This window comes from Notamacropus eugenii, chromosome 5, assembly GCF_028372415.1.
Source record: "Notamacropus eugenii isolate mMacEug1 chromosome 5, mMacEug1.pri_v2, whole genome shotgun sequence".
NCBI lineage: Eukaryota > Metazoa > Chordata > Mammalia > Diprotodontia > Macropodidae > Notamacropus > Notamacropus eugenii.
Window position 1 is genome coordinate 324,716,299 of NC_092876.1, and position 19,707 is coordinate 324,736,005.

At 41.6% G+C, this 19,707-nt stretch overlaps 1 protein-coding gene and 1 non-coding gene across 2 annotated transcripts; both read right to left on the reverse strand.

The window, feature by feature from the left end:
* Positions 1–6,061: 6,061 nt before the first annotated feature.
* LOC140506370 (large ribosomal subunit protein eL42) lies at positions 6,062–6,654 on the reverse strand. Its single transcript, XM_072613497.1, has one exon. The coding sequence runs from the start codon at positions 6,423–6,425 to the stop codon at positions 6,105–6,107; it is 321 nt and encodes a 106-aa protein (XP_072469598.1). The 5' UTR covers positions 6,426–6,654; the 3' UTR covers positions 6,062–6,104.
* Positions 6,655–15,477: 8,823 nt separating this feature from the next.
* On the reverse strand, positions 15,478–15,641 carry LOC140509352 (U1 spliceosomal RNA). The gene has a single exon (XR_011968680.1). It is a non-coding gene; the product is annotated as a U1 spliceosomal RNA (small nuclear RNA).
* Between the last annotated feature and the right edge of the window lie 4,066 nt (positions 15,642–19,707).

Genomic DNA, 19,707 nt, shown 5'->3' on the forward strand with positions numbered 1-19,707 from the left:
GATTGTTAAATTAGTAGTATCAAAATCAAATAGAAACCAGCCACTAAACCCTACGTAAGAATCCCTGTAGCTCATAAAAATGTAATATTATGTTTTGTTGTATTTTAATTTATTTTGTTAAATGTTTCCTAATTACATTATATATGTGTGTATATATTATACATATACACATGTAGCATGTTGTATATGTATGTGTGTGTGTGTATATATGTATGTGTGTATATGTAGAGAGATCAGCAAGCCATCACAATGTTACGAGACTTAAGTGGAAACCAGTTTTGTTACAAGAGAAATGAACATGCATGTGGAACCCAGAGGGTTCACAATTCTTATGGAATTTTATATTTTTATAATAGCAGGACAAAGGGAGAAAGGAATACCAGGAAGGGACATGATATGAGAGAGGGAAATGGTGAAGCAAAGGTGAGAAAAGACACCACTCCTCACTGGGCAGACCAAGGATGGCCAAAGCAAAGAAAGGAGGGTCTGCTTATTTACAAAGGACCCTGGCTGCACAAGCATCATCCCAGCCTGGCAAAGATTGGCTGGCGTCTGTCTTGCCTCCCAGTGACACATGGAGGCCAGCTTGGGGTACAAGCAACAAATTATGTCAACTCAGGGGAGCTTTGTCCTTGACACATTAAGGGCCTCCTGCATGCTTTGGGTCCAGTGTTTCCGGAAAATATGGACTGAAAAAGACAAGTTCAGGGGACGTCTGACAGCTCTTAATAACTCTGTGTCTCTCTCATATTTATTTCCCTATTACATTTTAATCTGGTTTGGGCTGCATTCATGAATGCATCTTTGACACCTCTATTTTATACTAATTTGAAGATACAAAGCTTAATTGAAAGGCAATGATCAGTATGTATGTGCTCTTAGAAATGCAACTCTGCATATAGTGGTATTAATCCATCTAAAACCCAGGTGAATACTTGAATTGCTTTTTCCTTAACAACAGAATAATAGAACAAGTGATTTTTCTCTTAAACTGATCCAGAAATAAGGCTTTCATTTTTGCCACCTATCATTATCTCCAGTGTTGGCCAAAATAATATCTCAGGATTTCTGAAAGTTTAAAGAAATATTAGACCTCATTGAGGTAAGAGAGAAGGGAGACTGCCATGCCTTTAAAGTTTACATTTGGAGAATTACTTCTTCCCTCCACGAAGAATGGGAGTATTTTTGGGTTTTTTCCTAACAATTTTCACATTTAATTTAAAAGATTCTCATATTCTTGTGGGAAAGTAAGCTGGAGTTAAGGTCTTTGTTCTGTGGTACACTCAGTTATTCAACAGTGGCAAGCAAGATCATTTAATTTAATTATCAGCCATGTTTAATATGCACTTATTTAATCAGATCTTTGGTTTTGTTTTTTTTAACATTAGATCATACTATGAAAATAATTCAGATATTAGTTTTTCCCTAATGTGCAGTGGAATGAAGTTTCATTCATTTATATAAAATCATATCAATTTTTTAATCTGATATTTGGATGTTTTCCCCCACCATTAATTTCTGTTTTCCCACAGTAAAATGTGTTCAGTTGCTTTTTCCCAGATAACTTTAAAAATAAGGTTGTTTCTACTTTGCACCTGCAAGCTCCCTTTCTCACTTCAGTTTTTTAAATGGCAGATTATTAGGTCTGTGTTTTCACATGACTAATATGGTAACATGTTTTTCATTATTGAACATGTATAGTTATCCCTTCCATATCTCAGGGCTTAGGATTGCAACATTCCCTCTCTCTGAATTCCCTCTATCTGGAACATCTGCATAAAATTTTTTGGCCCTCCCTTTGTACCAGAGAAGTCTGAAGTACTAAAAGTATTAAAAGATAAAATATGTTAAAATTATATAGTTCTATATGCATTTCTGAATTACTAAACTTTTTTTGCATCATCTGCTGGCCTTCACCCCCCAAAATTTCCCATTTAATTTCTTATGCAGACCTGTGACATACTGAAACTAAGATGGGGAAAGTTGTGGAAGAGATAACTGTATAACCTATAACAGATTGCTTAGTGTCTCAGGGAGGGAGTAGAATGTAAGGGAGGGATAGAAAAATTTGGAACTCAAAATTTTTAAAAAATGAATGTTCAAAATGGTCTTTACATGTAACTAGGGGAAAATAAAATATTTACAAAAAGAAATGAATACAATAAGATACTAAAAAGTAAATAACATTAAAAGATATCAGATCTTCGATCAATGTAATGACATATTGATTCCAAAGGACCAATAATGAAATATGCTTTCTTCTTGGTAGAAAAGTGTAGGAATACTGGTGTGGAATGAGGCATATGCTGTCATATTGTTAACTGTTCTTTGTTAGAAGTTTTTTGTGGGGAGAGGAGGGCTGGTATTATTAAATGACATTATTAAAAAATATTTTTTAAAGAGAAAAAATGTTAGATTAGCAACAGCTTTTTGGATAAGTTTTAAATTTCTCACCTGTTGAATTTCCTAGGTCTTTTCTTCCTTATGCTCAAGATTACCTGGCAAATCAAATGTTTCCTACTACTTCCTTAGATAGCTGGCCTGAAGACATTTCATTAAGCCAGTGTTGAAGTGGTGAACTGTTCTTACAAACATGTTTATTAACTGGATTAATGAGTCTGTTTATCATATATTTCACAACTAGGCATACAACCATTATTTCAGTACTATTATAATTTAAGTGGTAATTCCTAAATATTTTCAATCAGGAGTAGTAAGTTGTCTTTTGACAGAAAGCAACCATCCATCACCAAATGCACCAGAAAAATATGAAGGTCAATCTAGGGCCACCTTTCTCTGCATTGTCTGTGGCCCACTTCGGTGGGCTATGTTCTAGCCTCACAAGTCTATGCCAGTTCTAGGTTTGGATGTCTGTGTCTGTTTGGTACTTAAATGACAAGGAAGTGATGTTAACAGCCATGAGTAACCTGAGTTAACCAAGTCTTAAGGATGGTCTCAATACCTTTAAGGAAAGCTATACTAGTTTTATGAGAGCTGGAATTAAGATATTCTGACACTAAAGATGAGGAAGGTACCACTAGGAAGCAATTGGAAATATAGAGCTAGGCTTATGGAAGAGAGATGCAAATAGAAGCTGTGTAAGTCATGAAGGTGATGAGGCATTTAAATTGTATGAATACGGGACAAGCAAGGAAGAGCGTATACGGAAAAGGGAGTCGAGCAGAATGCCAGGGGAGTTGGAAGGGAAATGAGCCACAAAGCAGAAGGGGAAGTAATCCATGAGGCAGGAAAACAAAGAGATGTATATACTGAATAGAGAGGTGATGGAAAGTACCAGATGCTAAAGGTCGGAATTGCCAAAAGACCAAACATCACTGACATGAAGAAAAATATTCATGCTATTCAGAAAGCTCCCTTTTCAGTTCACAGCATTTAGATGTTTTTGCTGAAAGCACGGGATGAAAAAAGGCACTGAAGTCATTTAACAGTTTGCATACGTAACAAGAATGCAGTAATTCTTAGCTTCTCTGGACATGGCTTCCTTCATCTGTATTTGAAAATGCATCTAGTGAGTAGGTTGGTCTTGGGCATCCACCATATCTAGACTTACACCTACACTCTGTATGGCTGGGACTTTATGCTCATTACCAGGGAAGCAGGTCAGGTGAGTTCCCTGGAGAGGAGCTTTATCTTTTAGGTAAGGCTTCCCAATGTTCCTACTGGGAGGAAAGCAGTATCAGGGAAACCATGGTCTTATATATAGATTCATCAGGGCCCAAAGGCAGCTTTATTTTTTTTTTTTAAAGGTAAAGCCCATAACCTGGGGTGGAAAGAAAGCCCTCAGGGAAATATTGATTTTATCACACCCTAGCGTCTGTCATCCCTTTTTCAAGTGAAGAGACAATAATTTTCCTTGCCAAGAACAACCACAATCCTATTTCATCCTGTCTTTTCCTGTGCCCTTTATTATTACCTTTGCCCCCCATCAGCTTGCTGGCTTTTCTCCTGCCAACATTTTGCCCCCCACATCCTTTTAAGAACTCTTATTTGAATTCATCATCCCCAATAGCTATTTTATACTTTACCCTTGTTCATAAACTCGAGAAAACTTCTCAACTCTGTGCCATTTCTGTTCTCTTCTGAAATCCCTGCAATCTGGCTTCTAACCTCATTATTCAACCACAACAGCTCTCTCCAGTTACCTAAGATCTCTTTAATTGCCAAATCTAATGACCTATTTTTAATCCTCAGCCTTCTTGACCTCTTTATCACTATCACCCATTTCTGGAAACTCCTATATAAGGTTTCCCTTGACACCGTTCTCCTATCTGATTGCTCCTTGTCAATCTTCCTTGCTAGATCTACAAGTCACAGACACTGTTTATCCTCCCAGCCTAAGTCTTCAAACCTCTTTTTCCTTTCACCAAATAATCTAATCTGCTCAATTACCAACTCTCTGCAGAGGATTCCCAAACCTGTATGTCCAGTCATGGTTTCTCCCGAATCTCCCACTACTAACTGCCCCTTGGACCTCTAGAACTGGATCTTCAGACATCTCAAACTCTAAAGGTTTAAGACATAACCCACTGTTTCATACCTCCACATTCACACCCCCACCACCCTTACACCCCATCTACTGTCAATTACTACTTTGGGACTTTTTTGACTGATTTCTCCATGTTTCAGGAAGTTCATTCTTGGAGCAACATCATCCAGTAAGACCTCAGTTAGGACTAGGTGGCATAGACTGTAAAAACCAGGCCTGGATTCCAAAGAGCTGAGTTCAAATCTGTCCTCAGACACTTACCAGCTGTGTGACTCCTGGGTAATCACTTAAACCTGTTTGCCTCAGTTTTCTCATCTGTAAAATGAACTGGAAAAGAAAATAGCAAGCACTGCAGTATCTTTGCCAAGAAAACCCAAATGGGGTCAGAGGACCCCATGGATAGGACTAAAAACCACAAAGATCTCAAGCTTGTTACTCTACCTCATCACTACCCAGTGACTTGGAGAGGTGGGGCCCCAAGGTTGAAACCTCCATGCAAAGAGAGGGATCAACTCAGACATTTTATTTCTCACTTGGCTGCAGGGCTTTGGGATCTTGTTTCCCCCGCCATGTGAATACCACCTTCTCCTGCTCCTTCTCTGACCAGGGAGCTCCTTAGAGGAAGAAGCTGTCTGTTTGGTATTGGTATCCCACTGCTTGGTGCTATGCCTGGCATAGTGCAGGAGCTCAATAAACGCTATCAATTCTACCAAAACTCTCTACAAATATTCGCATTTTATTTTCCTAATAATCCTGGGAAGTAAACTATTATCCCTGTTTTAGGAATGAGGAAGTTTTCAAGTCAGAGGTGAAGTGGCTTAAAACTTGCTACAGTCACACGGCTCAACGTCTGAAGCCACATTTGAAATCAGGTCTAATTTCTAAATTATTAGAAATAATTCCAGGTCCCATGATGGACCTAGCTCCCTACCTGGGAAAAATTTAACACCACACTCTCGGTTTGCTCACAGACTTTTTCCTCCCTCAAAATGCAAACATGAGACCAAGCTATATATACCTTCAACAATGCACTTCTCTGTCTCACAAAAACAACAGGTTTTCATGATTTCACTGCCTCCCGGTTCTTCTGGAGACCACATCTGATTACTTCTGAGTCTCCTTTGCGGGGTCCTCCTCCAGGTCACACCCACCTACTCCCTACGCCCGTCCTCTGACGCTCCCTCCTGGCACCTCTTCTCTTGGGTCTCACCAGCTCCGGGTTCCAGTTATTTTCTTTACGCAGATGCTCCCCCTGCCCCCATCCACATGTCCGGCCCTGGGCTTCCTGAGGTTTAGCACAAAATACTGAATTTCCCCACGCCTCCAACTCCTCGAGTCCGAAACCTGAACTCCTGATCTTGCTCCCCAAGCTCCCCCGCCCCCACACCCCTCCTCACTGCAGGGAAGCCATCCCCCCCACCTCCCGGATACCCAGACCCCCCAATCCGTCACCAGCTCCTGCCCGCCCTACCTAGGGGACACCCCGCCCCCCTTCACCCCGCGGCTCCCCCCTCCCCCGCCCCACCCCCAGCAAACACGAGGCCGAGGCACGTAAACGCGGCAGCTTCCACACTTTAATCGTTTCTCCCGGGGCAGCTCAGAACTGGATCACTTGTCCCTTCCTCTTCTTGTCCCCTCCCAGCTCGAAGTGCTTGCAGCGCTTGATGGCCAGCATCCTCTTGGACCTGCAGTTGGGCTCCACGCACTCGAGCCGCAGCACGATCTTCTTGGTGGTCTTGGCCTTCTTGCGGAAGATGGGCTTGGTCTGGCCGCCGTAGCCGCTCTGCTTGCGGTCGTAGCGCCGCTTGCCCTGCGCGTACAGAGAGTCCTTGCCCTTCTTGTACTGCGTCACCTTGTGCGGCTGGTGCTTGCCACACTTCTTGCAGTAGGTGCGCCGGGTCTTGGGCACGTTCACCATGATGGCGGCGGCGGCGGCGGAGGAGGAGGCGGCTGCGGCGGCGGCGCGGGGCCGGAGCTTCCCAAGTCTGCTTCACGCGGGGCCGGGCTTCTCTTCGGCTTCTCGGACACACCGAGGACGCGGGAGGAGACGGAGGAGACGGACGAGAGTTCTCAGAGAAGAAGCTGCCGGAGCCGAACGGAGCTAAGCGCGCGCCGGCACGAGGCTCACGGGGAGGAAGGGCCGGAGGGCCGGGGCGCAATCCTATTGGCCTGCTCGGGGCGGAAACGGAAGTGGATGTGGATGTTACCCAGGAGGCCGACCGAGTCGGGTGGCCGGAAGGACCTGACTCCTGACGAAAGTGCGGAAATGCTCAGAGGGCGCTCTTCTGCTCCGGGGCCGCCTTTCTTGCGGCGAATGTGCTGTTGGGCTGTCGTCGGGAGCTTCCCCGTGCGCTTGACCGGCGGCGATCGCTGCCGACGGGGGCGGGCTTTGGCCGATTTGCGACAGTTGGTTGGCGTCCCTTGCCCTTCGTCGCCATGGTGATGATGGTCTCGGCGGTGTTGACGGATGTGAACATCCCCTGGGAACGAGGCCTTGAAAACCCGTTGGTTATTGCCTAGGCCCCCATCCCGGGGAGCGCGTGGTCGAGGGCTGTGGGGAGGAGGGAGGCGCCCCCGCCCGCGGGGACCGGAAGTGGCGAGACCTCCGTGCTTGGAGCGCCTTCTTTTTACAAAGTTTAGTCAGTAAGCACTTAATAAACGCCTGCCGCGTATCAGGCATAGTGCTCCTTAAAAAAAAATTAGTTTGTTAATTTTTATTCTTTTCGGTTAACAATCATTAGACTCTCCCTCCCCAAACCCCCTTCACCGTTAACGATCCAGCTTTTTAAGAACCTGGAAAATAAAACCGTCGGAAGTTATTATCACATAATAGAGGAAAACAATAGACGTGGAAAAAACATAGTTTAGGAAAACAACGTCCGCCTTGGCCATCACCGGAGAGGTACGAGTCTGTCTGCATCCTCCCTCCGTCCGCCCGTCTGTCGGACAGGTCTGCCCCGCTTTGCACAGAAGCGTCCCGGGTCCTGGTTACGCAGCCCTCACCGCGGGGGGCCGGCCTCCCCGGCCCTGGGCTCCGCCGCCCTAGCAATTCTAACGATTTTAAAAGCCTTCTTCCCAGGCAGTGTTGACAAAAGTAAGAAGTCGATAAATATAGATGTACATGGAAGTCTTTTTCCTCCTTGATTTTTGGGGAGGGTATAGGCTTATTTCTTATATTATGAAATGAGATGATCATGGTAAAGCCCTGGGCAGCATGGGGAGGACTGTGTACGTGTCGTCGATGGAGCTGTGAGCCTGTTCTTTGGGGAAGGTGCTGCTTTTTGTTTATCTGTTTTTGTTTTTTGTTCATATTTAGGGAAGGAAGATCTTTCTCTGATTTTTTGCTTGTCTGAGACACAATCTGTACGGTATATGGTTAATGTATTTTCTGTAGCTTTTCACAAGTATTCTCCTTTGTAAACTGATCTATTTAAAACAATTGTTTTTTGCCTTTTTTTGTTTTTTCCATTATGGATTTAACGGGTACTGTCAGAGGTGGCTAGAGGGATGAATGCCTGGAGTTCATCCCCAAAATGACTTCAAACCTAGGGAAATCTCTGTTCACCAGCGCCTGCCATATGGACCAACAAACCTTTGAATATATAAAGAAAAACAAACAATGATGTTATGACTCATAGGTTTTTTTTAATGTTTTTTAACAAGGGTAGTAATTAAATTTCAGTGTTTATTTGGTTCCCCTTCTGAACTTTTGGGTTTTGTTCTCTATTTTTTTTTTTGTTTTACGGATACTTTTGTTATTTTTGTCACATCTTTATCACTACCCACTAATTCCCTCTTAATGGAGAAGCTCTCTAACAAATAAATATTTCTCATTCTTCATGTCCAGTCTGTCACTCCTGCCCAGAGCAGGAAGATAATGTCATTGGGTCTTTTTAAAATCAACTTGACATTTCAGTTTACAAAAGAACAGAAAGAGGATTGAATATGACGCTGTGAGGTCTTTTTGGTTTAGATTGAGTTTTTTTAAGTACATAGTAAATTCAGCACATTATTAACAAACTGCCCTGCTTAACTATTCCACCTTCCAAAGTACCTTCTGCTCTCTTCTGTGTTTTTATTTAATTGGTGCTCTTCTCCTTCTTTTCTATTTTCTATTACTATCACCCCCTGGCATCTTAGTGAGCTGAATTCAGGGCCTAGAAAATATAAGTTCAAGTGCTGCCTCTGATACATGTGACCTGGGTAAGACACTTAACTTCTCAGTACTGTTGGCAAGGTGCTAACCTGCCTTAGTAAAGTTTTCTTACTAAGGAGATCTCTACTGAAAAGATGCATCTCTGTTCCTGCAGGAAGTTTGGGGTCATTAAAGGAGCTTTTCGATCCCCGAAGACTATCTGACCTGCTCTCTTCCTCTTGTTTTAGGTCCAGACCTAATACTTTCTTCATTTGCAGTGCCTGTTCAAGATAAATACGAATATACAGGTTTTCCCCAAGGTTTTAGGGCAGTTTTAAGTTAATATCTTTGGGACATATTCCATGTACATTGATGGATAGCTATTATAAGGCCGGATGTCTTAGGATATACTATAATCTGGCAATAGATGTTTTCCATTTATTTGGTTTTGTATACGTGGGTGGCTGCCAGATCAAATTCTTTGGACAGGTAATGGTGCTTGTCTAGGAGTTTCTGTGATAGTCTAGGGCTTGGAAGCAGCACAGTTATCATCTGCAGACAGAAGGATCTGGAAGACCTCACTGTCTCTAGAGAATCCTCCAACTTTGGTCCTGGTTGGGCCTCTGTTAGCTATGTTTTCTTTAAATCTGTTTTATCCTCTACTGCTTCAGTTTTATGGGGTAATATTGCTCATAATCCTCCATCACCTTCTCTGCAAAAATTCTTAAACTGATCTTGCTAAAAGAGAGTCAGAGATCCAGGGCTCAAGCTCATCTAGGCACCAAATGAAAGTCATATAGAAGTAGTTGCTATAATGGCAGTGGTAGGTAGTGGGGAGAGCTGGAGGAGAGGTGCATTCCCCTTGCCCATCACCACCACAGAAAGGTCTAAAGAGTACCAAGCCTAAAGTTAAGGGGAGGGGAAGAAGAGGAGAATGGCAGTTATCTGTCCTTTTGAAATCTACTGAGGAGCTAGTGCCTTCTGACTCAACCTCTCCAACACAACCTTTCCCCTTGTTGCATTTCCAGAGACCAAGGGACAGCACTATTACCCCAAAGCATGTCAACAGTGAACCTTTTGTTTGTATACAGGTTTCATTTCTCTGACCTCCCCCCTAACCCATCCCCTGGAAGCCATGCTGTGTAGCAGATTTTTAAAAATAAGGTAGGAAAACCAATCAGCATATTTTCAGCATCTAACAGTATACTGTGACTTTATTTGATGTGGCAAATTTTACTTTATTAATATTCACTTTATTACTACTTTACTACATTAATATAAACCAAGTACACACTGCTATACAAACCATTTACATGTAGACAATAGATAAATAAGACATTATCTTTGCCTTCAAAGACTTTTCTAATCTCTTTTCGTGCCACAACACATGTATACAAATAATTATAATACAAAAATGGGACATGAAGAATTTGTAAGGAAATCAAATGTATTACTAGATAGAGGTTTGACTGGGAAAAATCATGTGATTTTTTTTTTTGGTGGGGAGGTCATTTATGTCTGTATTTGGAGAGTTCATCTGAATTTCTAGGCATAAGCATCCCATAATTGCTTGTTGCCTTTAATGAATCTGGGGGGGGGGGAGGGAGGCGGTGATTGAGTAGACAGCAAACATAGGGCCAGATAGGGCCCTGTTTTTTTGTTTGTTTTTTTATATCATCATGAGGCAGCTAGTTGGCAGTAAATACAGCACCAGCTCTGGAGTCAGGAGGACCCAAGTTCAAATCCAGCTTCAGACACTGGACACTTACTAGCTGGGTGACCTTGGGCAAGTCTCTTAACCCCAATTGCCTTGCCTTCCCCCTCCAAAAAAAAGAAATCTTCATGGAGGAAGTGGCACTATTAATACTGAGTCAGTTGATGGACAACCCAGTGCAATAGGGTGAAGTAAAGATAAAGAGACAGCAGAAGCCTGTGATCCAGAAGGGCGGAAGAAATATAACCACAGAGACCTCAGCAGCAGCAGCACGGTGGCTTTCTGGCTTGGGGATGTCAAAACACACAGTGTTGTCCATCCAGTTCTGGAAAATGGATGTGGATGAATATGAAAAGAATAAATTCATGGAGGAGGAAGATGGGATGGAGGGCTAGGCCTGGCCAGGCTTGAGGAAGCTAAAAAGGGACTCCTGCCTGGAACTGGGGAAGAGACTATCCAAATTACAAGCAGCTCTGAGAAGACCCTCTAGGCCATACCCAGAAGCAGGCAGTTTAGAACCTGAATTAAGCACTTTCCTCAAGGTGCTCACCACTTTTAAAATTAAGGATATTAAAGAGGCAGTAGATCAATATGAGATCTAAAAGGTGTAGATCTTGTAATGAAATATGTTTGTAAAGGCTTTAACAGTTCCTTTGATAACAATGATGCAGTTATGGTTATGCATAAAAGGATCTGAATGCCACCTCCTTCTCCCCCCACCACCACCCCACCCCCCCCGAAAAAAATCCCACCAGTTTTATCCAGCGGGAGGTAATTATGTGCCATGGCTGTAGGAAATGTGGGTACAAAGACCAAAACAGCTAAATGCCACCTCAGCTCCTTTGGCTTGCTTCAAAGGTTACATCAATTTTCTTCTGGTTAAAAACTGAAGTAATTTAGAGGTATAGTTTTGTTTTAACAGGCATATTTATTTGATCCTTTCACATCAGTTTCAGTGTCTGTGAATAACTATTGATTGTGTTCACTTGTCATTATACAATCTTAACTCTTTTTTGGCTGGATATTTTTTAAAAATTTTATTTTTAGTTTTCAACATTTACTTTTTATAAGATTTTTAGTTCTAAAATTTTCCCCTTTCCCTCCTCTCCCCTCTCCCCAAGATGGCATGCAATCTGATTTAGGCTATATATGTACAATCATATTAAACATATTTCTATATTAGTCATGTTACGAAAGAAAAATCAGAACAAAAAGGGAAAAACCACAAGAAAGGGGGAAAAAGAAAATAGTATGTTTCAATTTACATTGACTCCATAGATTTTTCTCTGGATGTGGACAGCATTTTCCATCATGAGTCTTTTGGAATTGTCTTAGATCCTTGCATTGCTGAGAAGAGCTAAGTCTATCAAAGTCAGTCATTGTACAAGGTTGGTGTTGCTGTTGCTGTGTATAATGTTCTGCTGGCTCTGCTCGCTTCACTCAGCATCAGTTCATGTAAGTCCAGGTTTTTCTGAAATCTGCCTGCTCATCATTTCTTATGGAACAGTAGTATTCCATTACATTCATACGCCACAACTTGTTCAACCATTCCCCAATTGATGGGCATCCCCTCAATTTCCAATTCTTGGCCACCACAAAAAGAGCTGCTATAAATATTTTTGTACATGTGGGTTCTTTTCCCATTTTTATGATCTCTTTGAGATACTGCCCTAGTGGTATTGCTGGATCAAAGGGTGTGCAGTTTTATAGCCCTTAGGGCATAGTTCCAAATTGCTCTCCAGAATAGTTAGATCAGTTCACAACTCTACCAACAATGCCTTAGTTTTATAATTTTCCCATATCTCCAGTATTTATCATTTTCCTGTTTTGTCATGTTAATTAGTCTGATAGGTGTGATGTGGTACCTCAGAGATGCTTTAATTTGCATTTTTCTAATCAGTAATGATTAGAGCATTTTATATAACTATAGATAGCTTTAATTTCTTCATCTGAAAACTGTTCACATCCTTTGACCATTTATCATTTGGGGAATGACTCGTATTCTTATAAATTTGATTCAGTTCTCTATTAGAAATGAGGCCTTTATTAGAGATGCTAGGTGTAAAAATTGTTTCCCAGCTTTCTGCTTCCCTTCTAATTCTGATTGCATTGCCTTTGTTGGTGCAAAGTCTTTCTAATTTAGTGCAATCAGAACTATCCATTTTGCATTTCATAATGTTCTCTATCTTGTTTGGTCATAGATTCTGTTCTCCGTAGATCTGACAGGTAAACTGTTCCTTGCTGTCCTAATTTGCTTATAGTATCACCCTTCATGTCTAAATTGTGTACCATTTTGACTTTTATCTTGACATAGGGTATAAGATGTTGATCTATGCCTAGTTTCTGCCATATTATTTTCCAGTTTTCCCAGCAGTTTTTGTCAAATAGTGAGTTCTTATCCCAGATGTTAGTCTGGAGTTTATCAAACAATAGATTACTATAGATATTGACTACTGTGTCTTGTGTACCTAACCTATTCTACAGATCCACCACTATTTCTTAGTGTTGATGAGGATTGCTACTTTACAATATAGTTTTAGATCTGGTACAGATCTTTCAAGTTGATGCTGAGGTATCTGATCAGAATCTGAGTCTTAACACATTGCCAGCGAGGGAGGTAATGTAGCTCATAAGAGAAATTTGAGAGAATGACAGCTATTAACATTGCAAAACTAGATCAACTTCGGGACAAACAAAATACGTAAACTTTTTTTTTTTTTAAACACTGGCACACCTTGCAACTTTAACTCTCTTTGCTTTTAGAAAGCTTTTACTCTTCCTGGCTTCTGGGTTCTTTTTGACTTCTCAGGTTCAGAACAAGAAGTCACAGAATATTAAGAAATATCTGCAAAATATTACTTTCTGATGGGCATAAGCATAATCTTTTGCCTTAATGGAATGGTTCTGTTTAAGAAAGTTGCAATCCTAACGGAAAAGGAAATGGAGAGAGTGGTATTATGTACATCTTGGACAGTACCTGAATAAAACACTATTTCCTATAAAAAGTATGGTAACTGCTTTTGACAGTATCACTTGCACAATGGGTATGTGCCCTGCAAGTGCCCCTCTGATCATTGTTCTTTGCATTGTTAGGATCACAAAATATTTGGTTTTGACCGGAATACACAGCAAATGTAATATTTCAGTGTATATGTGTATGTATGTGTGTGTATGTATGTATGTATGTACACACACATATGTATGCATATATGTGCATGTATGGACACACACACATATATGTGTATGTATGTATATATTTGTTTTTAAAGAAACAGTCACAGTAAAATGTGTACTTTGTTAAGGAAACCAAAGTAAATCTCTCACAAATTACTTGGTGCTTTGGAAATCAATTATTTAGTAACAAATCAACAACGAACATCTGAATACATATGACTAGGAAGAAAATGAGCCTATGTCTAATATATATGCAGTTCACTTGTCTGTGGTTTGTCATAACTGGTACAGAATTTCAGAAAATGCTATTTGATACTTTTAAAAAATTATTATATTGTGAAAACAAATTATTGTTAAACAACAACAAAAAACCCTGTCATTTGTCATAATTACCTCAAAGCAAAAGTCTTTACTGAAATAGCCCTCTCCTGAATATGTGGACACTTTTTTGAACACTTCAACAAATATAGCATAGGTGCAAAGAGTGAAAACCCATAGAAGAGAGGCATCTGGCTAGGAAACATGGTCAGGACAACCTAAAATCTAACACATCTGTACTGCAAGCCTTCCCTTCACCTCCTACTAATGATGTCCTGTTGTACCCACTTAGGCTGGGGGTCTCTATTGGGAGGGCTTGCCAGAGCCTAGGAAATGGTCTCCTCCATCCCCAGGCTTACTTGGATTGAAAAATATAATCATTTATAATGAACTCAATCCCATGTGAATGAATTCCCAAATCCATATTTCCATTGTTTTTGAAGGGACAACCTCCTATTCTTAGCCAGAGCCCCAAGGTATGATTCATCAAGGATTGGACTTCTGTTGATCTCATCACCTCCATTGGATTGTATTGCCATGTCTACGCTGATGATTCTCAAATCTATGTTTCCTGCCCCAATGTCTCTACTTGAACTCCAATATCACATTTCCAATTACTTTTCAGACATCTTGAACTGGATGTCCAGTAGACATCTTAAACTCAGTATGTTCAAAACAGAACTTACTATCTTTCCCCCTAAATCCTCCCCTCCTCGACCTTCCCTGATTTTCCTTAAATGAAGGCACACTTCCTAACCTAGCCTCCAACCATTCCAGTTTCACACCTTACTGTTCCATCCAGTGACATTATAGGCCTTCTGGCCTAGAAACAAGTTCTTGATTCTAGATGTTCTCTGGCAGTCTCCCACCCCTGCCTAGAAGGCCCTTCCTCTGTTTGACTACTAACTTAAGTGATTTCCCTTAAGTCCCAAATAAAATCCCACTTTTTAGAGGAAACTACACAATCCCTTAATTCTAGTGCTTTCCCTCTGTCAATTTTTTCTCCGGTTTCCTCTAGTTTGCCTTGTATTTGCATGTTGTTTAGAAGTTCCTTGAAGTCAAACTATATATTGCTTCTTCTTGTACCCCGTGGCTTAGCACAGCATCTTGCATATAGTTAGATACTTAAATGTTTGATTTTTTGATAGGATAGACTAGAAAGCTTCAGGAACAACGTGACGCTAATCTTCTTGGTTTACTTGAAACCTTGTCCCATGTAAATCAGTTACAGAAAGAACCATACAGTTTGAGGTTAAGGCCTATTTGGAGTCTCACCACGGAGTAAATACAGAGAAACAAACAAAAATGTCGCAACATAAAGCACAATTATTAAAAAATTTGAAGGCCAATTTTTTTGTCATCAGAAACCAAAACCATAAACTGAGAATCGAATATAACTGAAAAAACCGTGAAATTGCATTGAAAAACGCATTCTCACCATAATAAAAAACCACAGGGAAAACGAAATTAAGCAACGAAATTGCTAACGAAGAAAAGTAAGTAACGGAATTCCAAAGCATAATTTCTGAACAGAAACTATGCGTTTTGGACTTCCGGATCCCGTTCACTCCAAGCACGAAAACTACCCACAAGTAAAGCTTGGCAAATCTATTTGTTGGACACTAGAGTCAGGGGAGAGCGCGAACGCAGTCCCCCACTACCACAAATTATGCAGTCGAGTTTCCCGCATTTGGGGAAATCGCAGGGGTCAGCCCATCCGGAGTGCAATGGATAAGCCTCGCCCTGGGGAAACCACCTTCGTGATCATGGAATCACCCCTGCCAGGTAAGTATGCTCCGCCTTCCCCCACGCGCCCTCTCCCCCAACACACACACACGTTACACATACGGCTGCCCACGCAGGACTTCCACTTCACCTACCTCACAGAAGACCCTCCAAAACCCCAAAGGACGCTGTCATGGCCAACTCGAGCAGCCCCCGCGCTTCTCGCAAACCCTCCAGGTCTACGTATTGAAGAGGGAGAAAACCATGGGAAAAGAGCACGCGTCTCCTCATCTGCATACTGCCTCCTTTTGTGATGTCACTCAGGCTCCCGGAGACTTCCTTGAGCAAACCCACGTGCCTAGTGACTGGGGGCTGGGGACTGGGCCCGGGAAAGGCTCTGCTTTGTGCCGCAGGGGGCCCATCACCCTCGGAAGGCAGCGCAGACTCGCTTTACCGTCTGGCTGGCGTCCGTGCTGCGGCCAGCTAACTTACCAGGACCCCGTTCTCCATCCGCCCCCCTTCGAGTCCGTCCCCGCTCGAACCACGCCTCTTCCCACAACTTCCCCAGTCTCGGGACCAGAGGAGTCCGAGCCCTGGCCTAGCCTCCCGGTGGCCTCCCTGACCAGCCTTTCTCCTCCTCGCCCATCTCCACGCCCTGCCAAACGATTCTTCCCTGCTTGGGCAACTCCAGTGTGCCCTTATGTTGTTGGCATAAAGCGGAAACTCCTCGGATGGTACTGAAAGCTCTGCACACCCGGGCCCAGACTTACTACGCTAGTATCACTTCTCTTCCTGGGCTCTACCTGGTTCAGCCAAACCGGCCTTCCTCCCCTTCTTCACGCAGGACCCTCTCCAATTCCTCTCTCCGGGCCTTTGCATGGGAAGCCCCCATGCCTGCAGCGCCCTCCCCTGTTCACATCCCTTGTTTGTTTCACGACGAAATTAGCTCAGGCATCACCTTCTATGGACATAGAGCTTTTCTAGATTTCGAACCCCTTCCCAAAATTATTTTTATTCTAATTTTATATTATTATAAATGACAAATATTAAGGAACATGGACATTTCCATATACGGAGAAGTGGCAGAGGCTTGCTCATGAACACCTGACTCTCTGTTGCAGTTCCCCTTTGTTTGGTGTTTTTCACATACCCAGCGAATTCAGTGCATTCCCTCATCCTCCGTGTCTTGTATCTGTTTTCTTCATCCCTGCATTGGGTGCGTCAATAAGAAGCAGTCCTTGCTGATTCTCTTTCCTTTCCTAATTAGCACTGCCGTAGTAGATTAGGAGAGGCTTGTTTTGTAGGAAGTCCTACAATGAGAGTTAAAGACCTTCCCCACCCATCAATAGGCCTCTGGTACCTTTTGTTCATTCCTAACGAGGCATTAGGGTAACTGAGGGGGGCAGCCTCTGGCTCTGAAAAATGTATATGTACTCTGAGGTGAGGTTTTGCTTTGGGGCTTACTCTTTGGAAGAAAGTTCCAGTGCCCAATGAAAACCCAGGTTTTGGTGCTTCTCTCTCTGGTAACTATGCATGTGTGTAAGGGTCACATAGATGGATCTGTCTGTTGATCTCTGATATATGTATTGCTTATGGTCAGACGGTTAGAAACCCTGTCTGTTGGTCTTTATTTCCTCTGCTTGTATTTTCTCTGTTGGTCTATGTGATTAAAGAAAATTGTGGACCCCTCAAAAGTAGCTTTCCTTTTAGAAAAGCAGATCTAAGAACCTGTGACCTTCCTGTTTATGTCAGGGTCCTTGCTGCTGCAATTGATTACTCCCAAAATCTTCCCTTGTATCAAATAAGATTAAGCAAAAGCAAGCCACACACACAATGGCCATGTATGAAAACCTGTGTTTCATTCAGTACCTTTCTGCTAAAAGGTGGGAAGCCCTACCAAAATTATCTTGTAGGAATTTGCATGTTCTGTATACACTTTTTTTGTACATGTTGTACAATATGTAATCATTTAATAGAATCTTCTTATTGGTTCACTATCAGCTCAAATATAGCTAGAAAGTATATGAAACTAATTTATGTCTGTAAACACACACAACACACACATGTTGTCATGTACTACATGTCCAGACCACAAATTATTCAATGTAATTCAAAACCACATACTTTTCTCTTGTTCTTTGCTTTCCCTGTAACTTTTAGCTTCTTTCTCCCAGTGGCTTCAAAAAACATAGAATCTCTATGGGCAAAGAATTCTTGTTTCTTAAGTTTCCTGATGCATGAAATGTCATCAGCTACATCAGGGAGATCTGAGGTTGCTGATGCCAAGTAACACAATATCAGCGGGTCATACACCATTAGATCACTACTCTTAGCTGATGAATTATTCCCTGATCATTAAATGTTACAGAAATGATGGATCAGTCCCACCTAGGAAAAGTAATACTACCCCAGCAGAAATCCTTCCCAACTCAAGAACTGCTCAGAAGTGAGAAAATATGCGTCCTTGAGCCCCAAAGTCCTCTAGCCTTTTCATTCCTAAAGACATTGACTCTAATGACAGCCTGACCTAAAAACAAATAATAGGCCTCCTCTTGTGTTTTCTTTTTTTATTTTTGCTGGTCAGTCTTCTCCTAGTACTACCAGCCTTGAAGAACAATGCAGAATAGGAGATTTGGATAGACCAAATTAAGTAGAAATACTAATTGAGAGAACTGATTATTTATTTTATATTAATAGCCAATTACTGAATTAGGATTAAGGTTTTTTCCCCTTTTGTACTTCCTCATTCTGAAATCAGTCCCTGTAGGTTATTCAGACAGCCTTTGAAGTACAGGGCTAGTAATGAGAGTGAAAACTCAGATCTATACAAGAGGTAAAGAAATTTTAGCTTAAGGTGAATTGATGGATTCTGGCCCACTGTCTTACGTACACTTTAGTTCATGACTCCTGGTACAAATTCCCAGGAGTGAGGGAGGATAGAGTAGGAGATCTGTTGTTGTTAGTCTTCACACCAGTCAGGTCAAAGAACCTCTTCCAAGTCTAGAAGTCTTTGGCACTCTCCTGGCTTCCATTGCTCATGACTGAATTGTGTCTACAGGATATTACGTTAAAAGTCAGTAGTCAGTCCAATAATTAGCCAGTCCGAAAGTCTCCCCTTCTAGAAGGGGGTGATTAGCTAGACAGCTCTAATCTTTCTTAGAACCCATTAAATTAGAGAATTCTCAATTCAGGAACAGCGTTTGCCAACAAAGCCAGAGTCAGGAAGGCTTTCAAGGAAGAATGGCTGGATATTGAAGGGATGAGGGGGGAGAGTAGACTCAGCTGAAATGAGCAAAATCAGCAAAGTGAAGAAGCTCTGTGAAGCATTTTTAAAAACAGGAAAAAGAAGCTCAGAAGGACTTATAAACAAGTAAGACAGTTTGGTTACTATTACATAGACTAAAACTACATGTTTTAATAAGAAATAAATTCAGTAGGAAAGAATAATACTGTAAACCGAGGCATTCTGAGATTTCAAAAGCGATGTTTTATTTTTTCAGTTGATCCAAAATTTTACCAATTAAGTTTTCAAAAGCTTAGGGTAAACATTACTCACAAATGTCACACACACTACACAGACTTTTAAAAGAAACCTATATAATAACAGTTCAGCTGTTCCACAACAGCATATTCATATTCAATCCTCTTTCTCTTCTTTGTATATTGACATGTTCATATATCTCAAGTTTATAATGAAAAACAAAATTAAATAAAAAACTTTGAAAGTACAGTTTCATTTTTGGAACCCCAATCTCCAAGAGTTCCCATGACCAATATATCACAATATACGTTCAGATCTTGTTAACCTGATGCTGGTCAGACAACTCCTCAATGCTTGGATTTTTGCCTTGTTCTGGTTGTTTTTTAATAGAACTGTTGCATGGACGATTGTGACCATCAGTCTTTGGATTGGAATTCACCAGGGCAACTCAAAGTACCTTTTTCGGGCCTGGAATGATCTGGTTAATACAAACCTCAGGTACTTTAAAGGGCTTCACCCACATACTGCTGTCTATGGTTTATGCCATTGCTTAAGTGGTAACAATAGTGCCACCATACAGGAAAAGTAAGTGTCGCATTAGATGCCTTATACCTAGAACAACATTTATCACTTTGAACCCAAACTTCATGCAT

Coding starts and splice junctions, on each gene's coding strand:
- LOC140506370 (XM_072613497.1), bottom strand. CDS start 6,425: ATGGTGAACGTGCCCAAGACCCGGCGCACCTACTGCAAGAAGTGTGGC.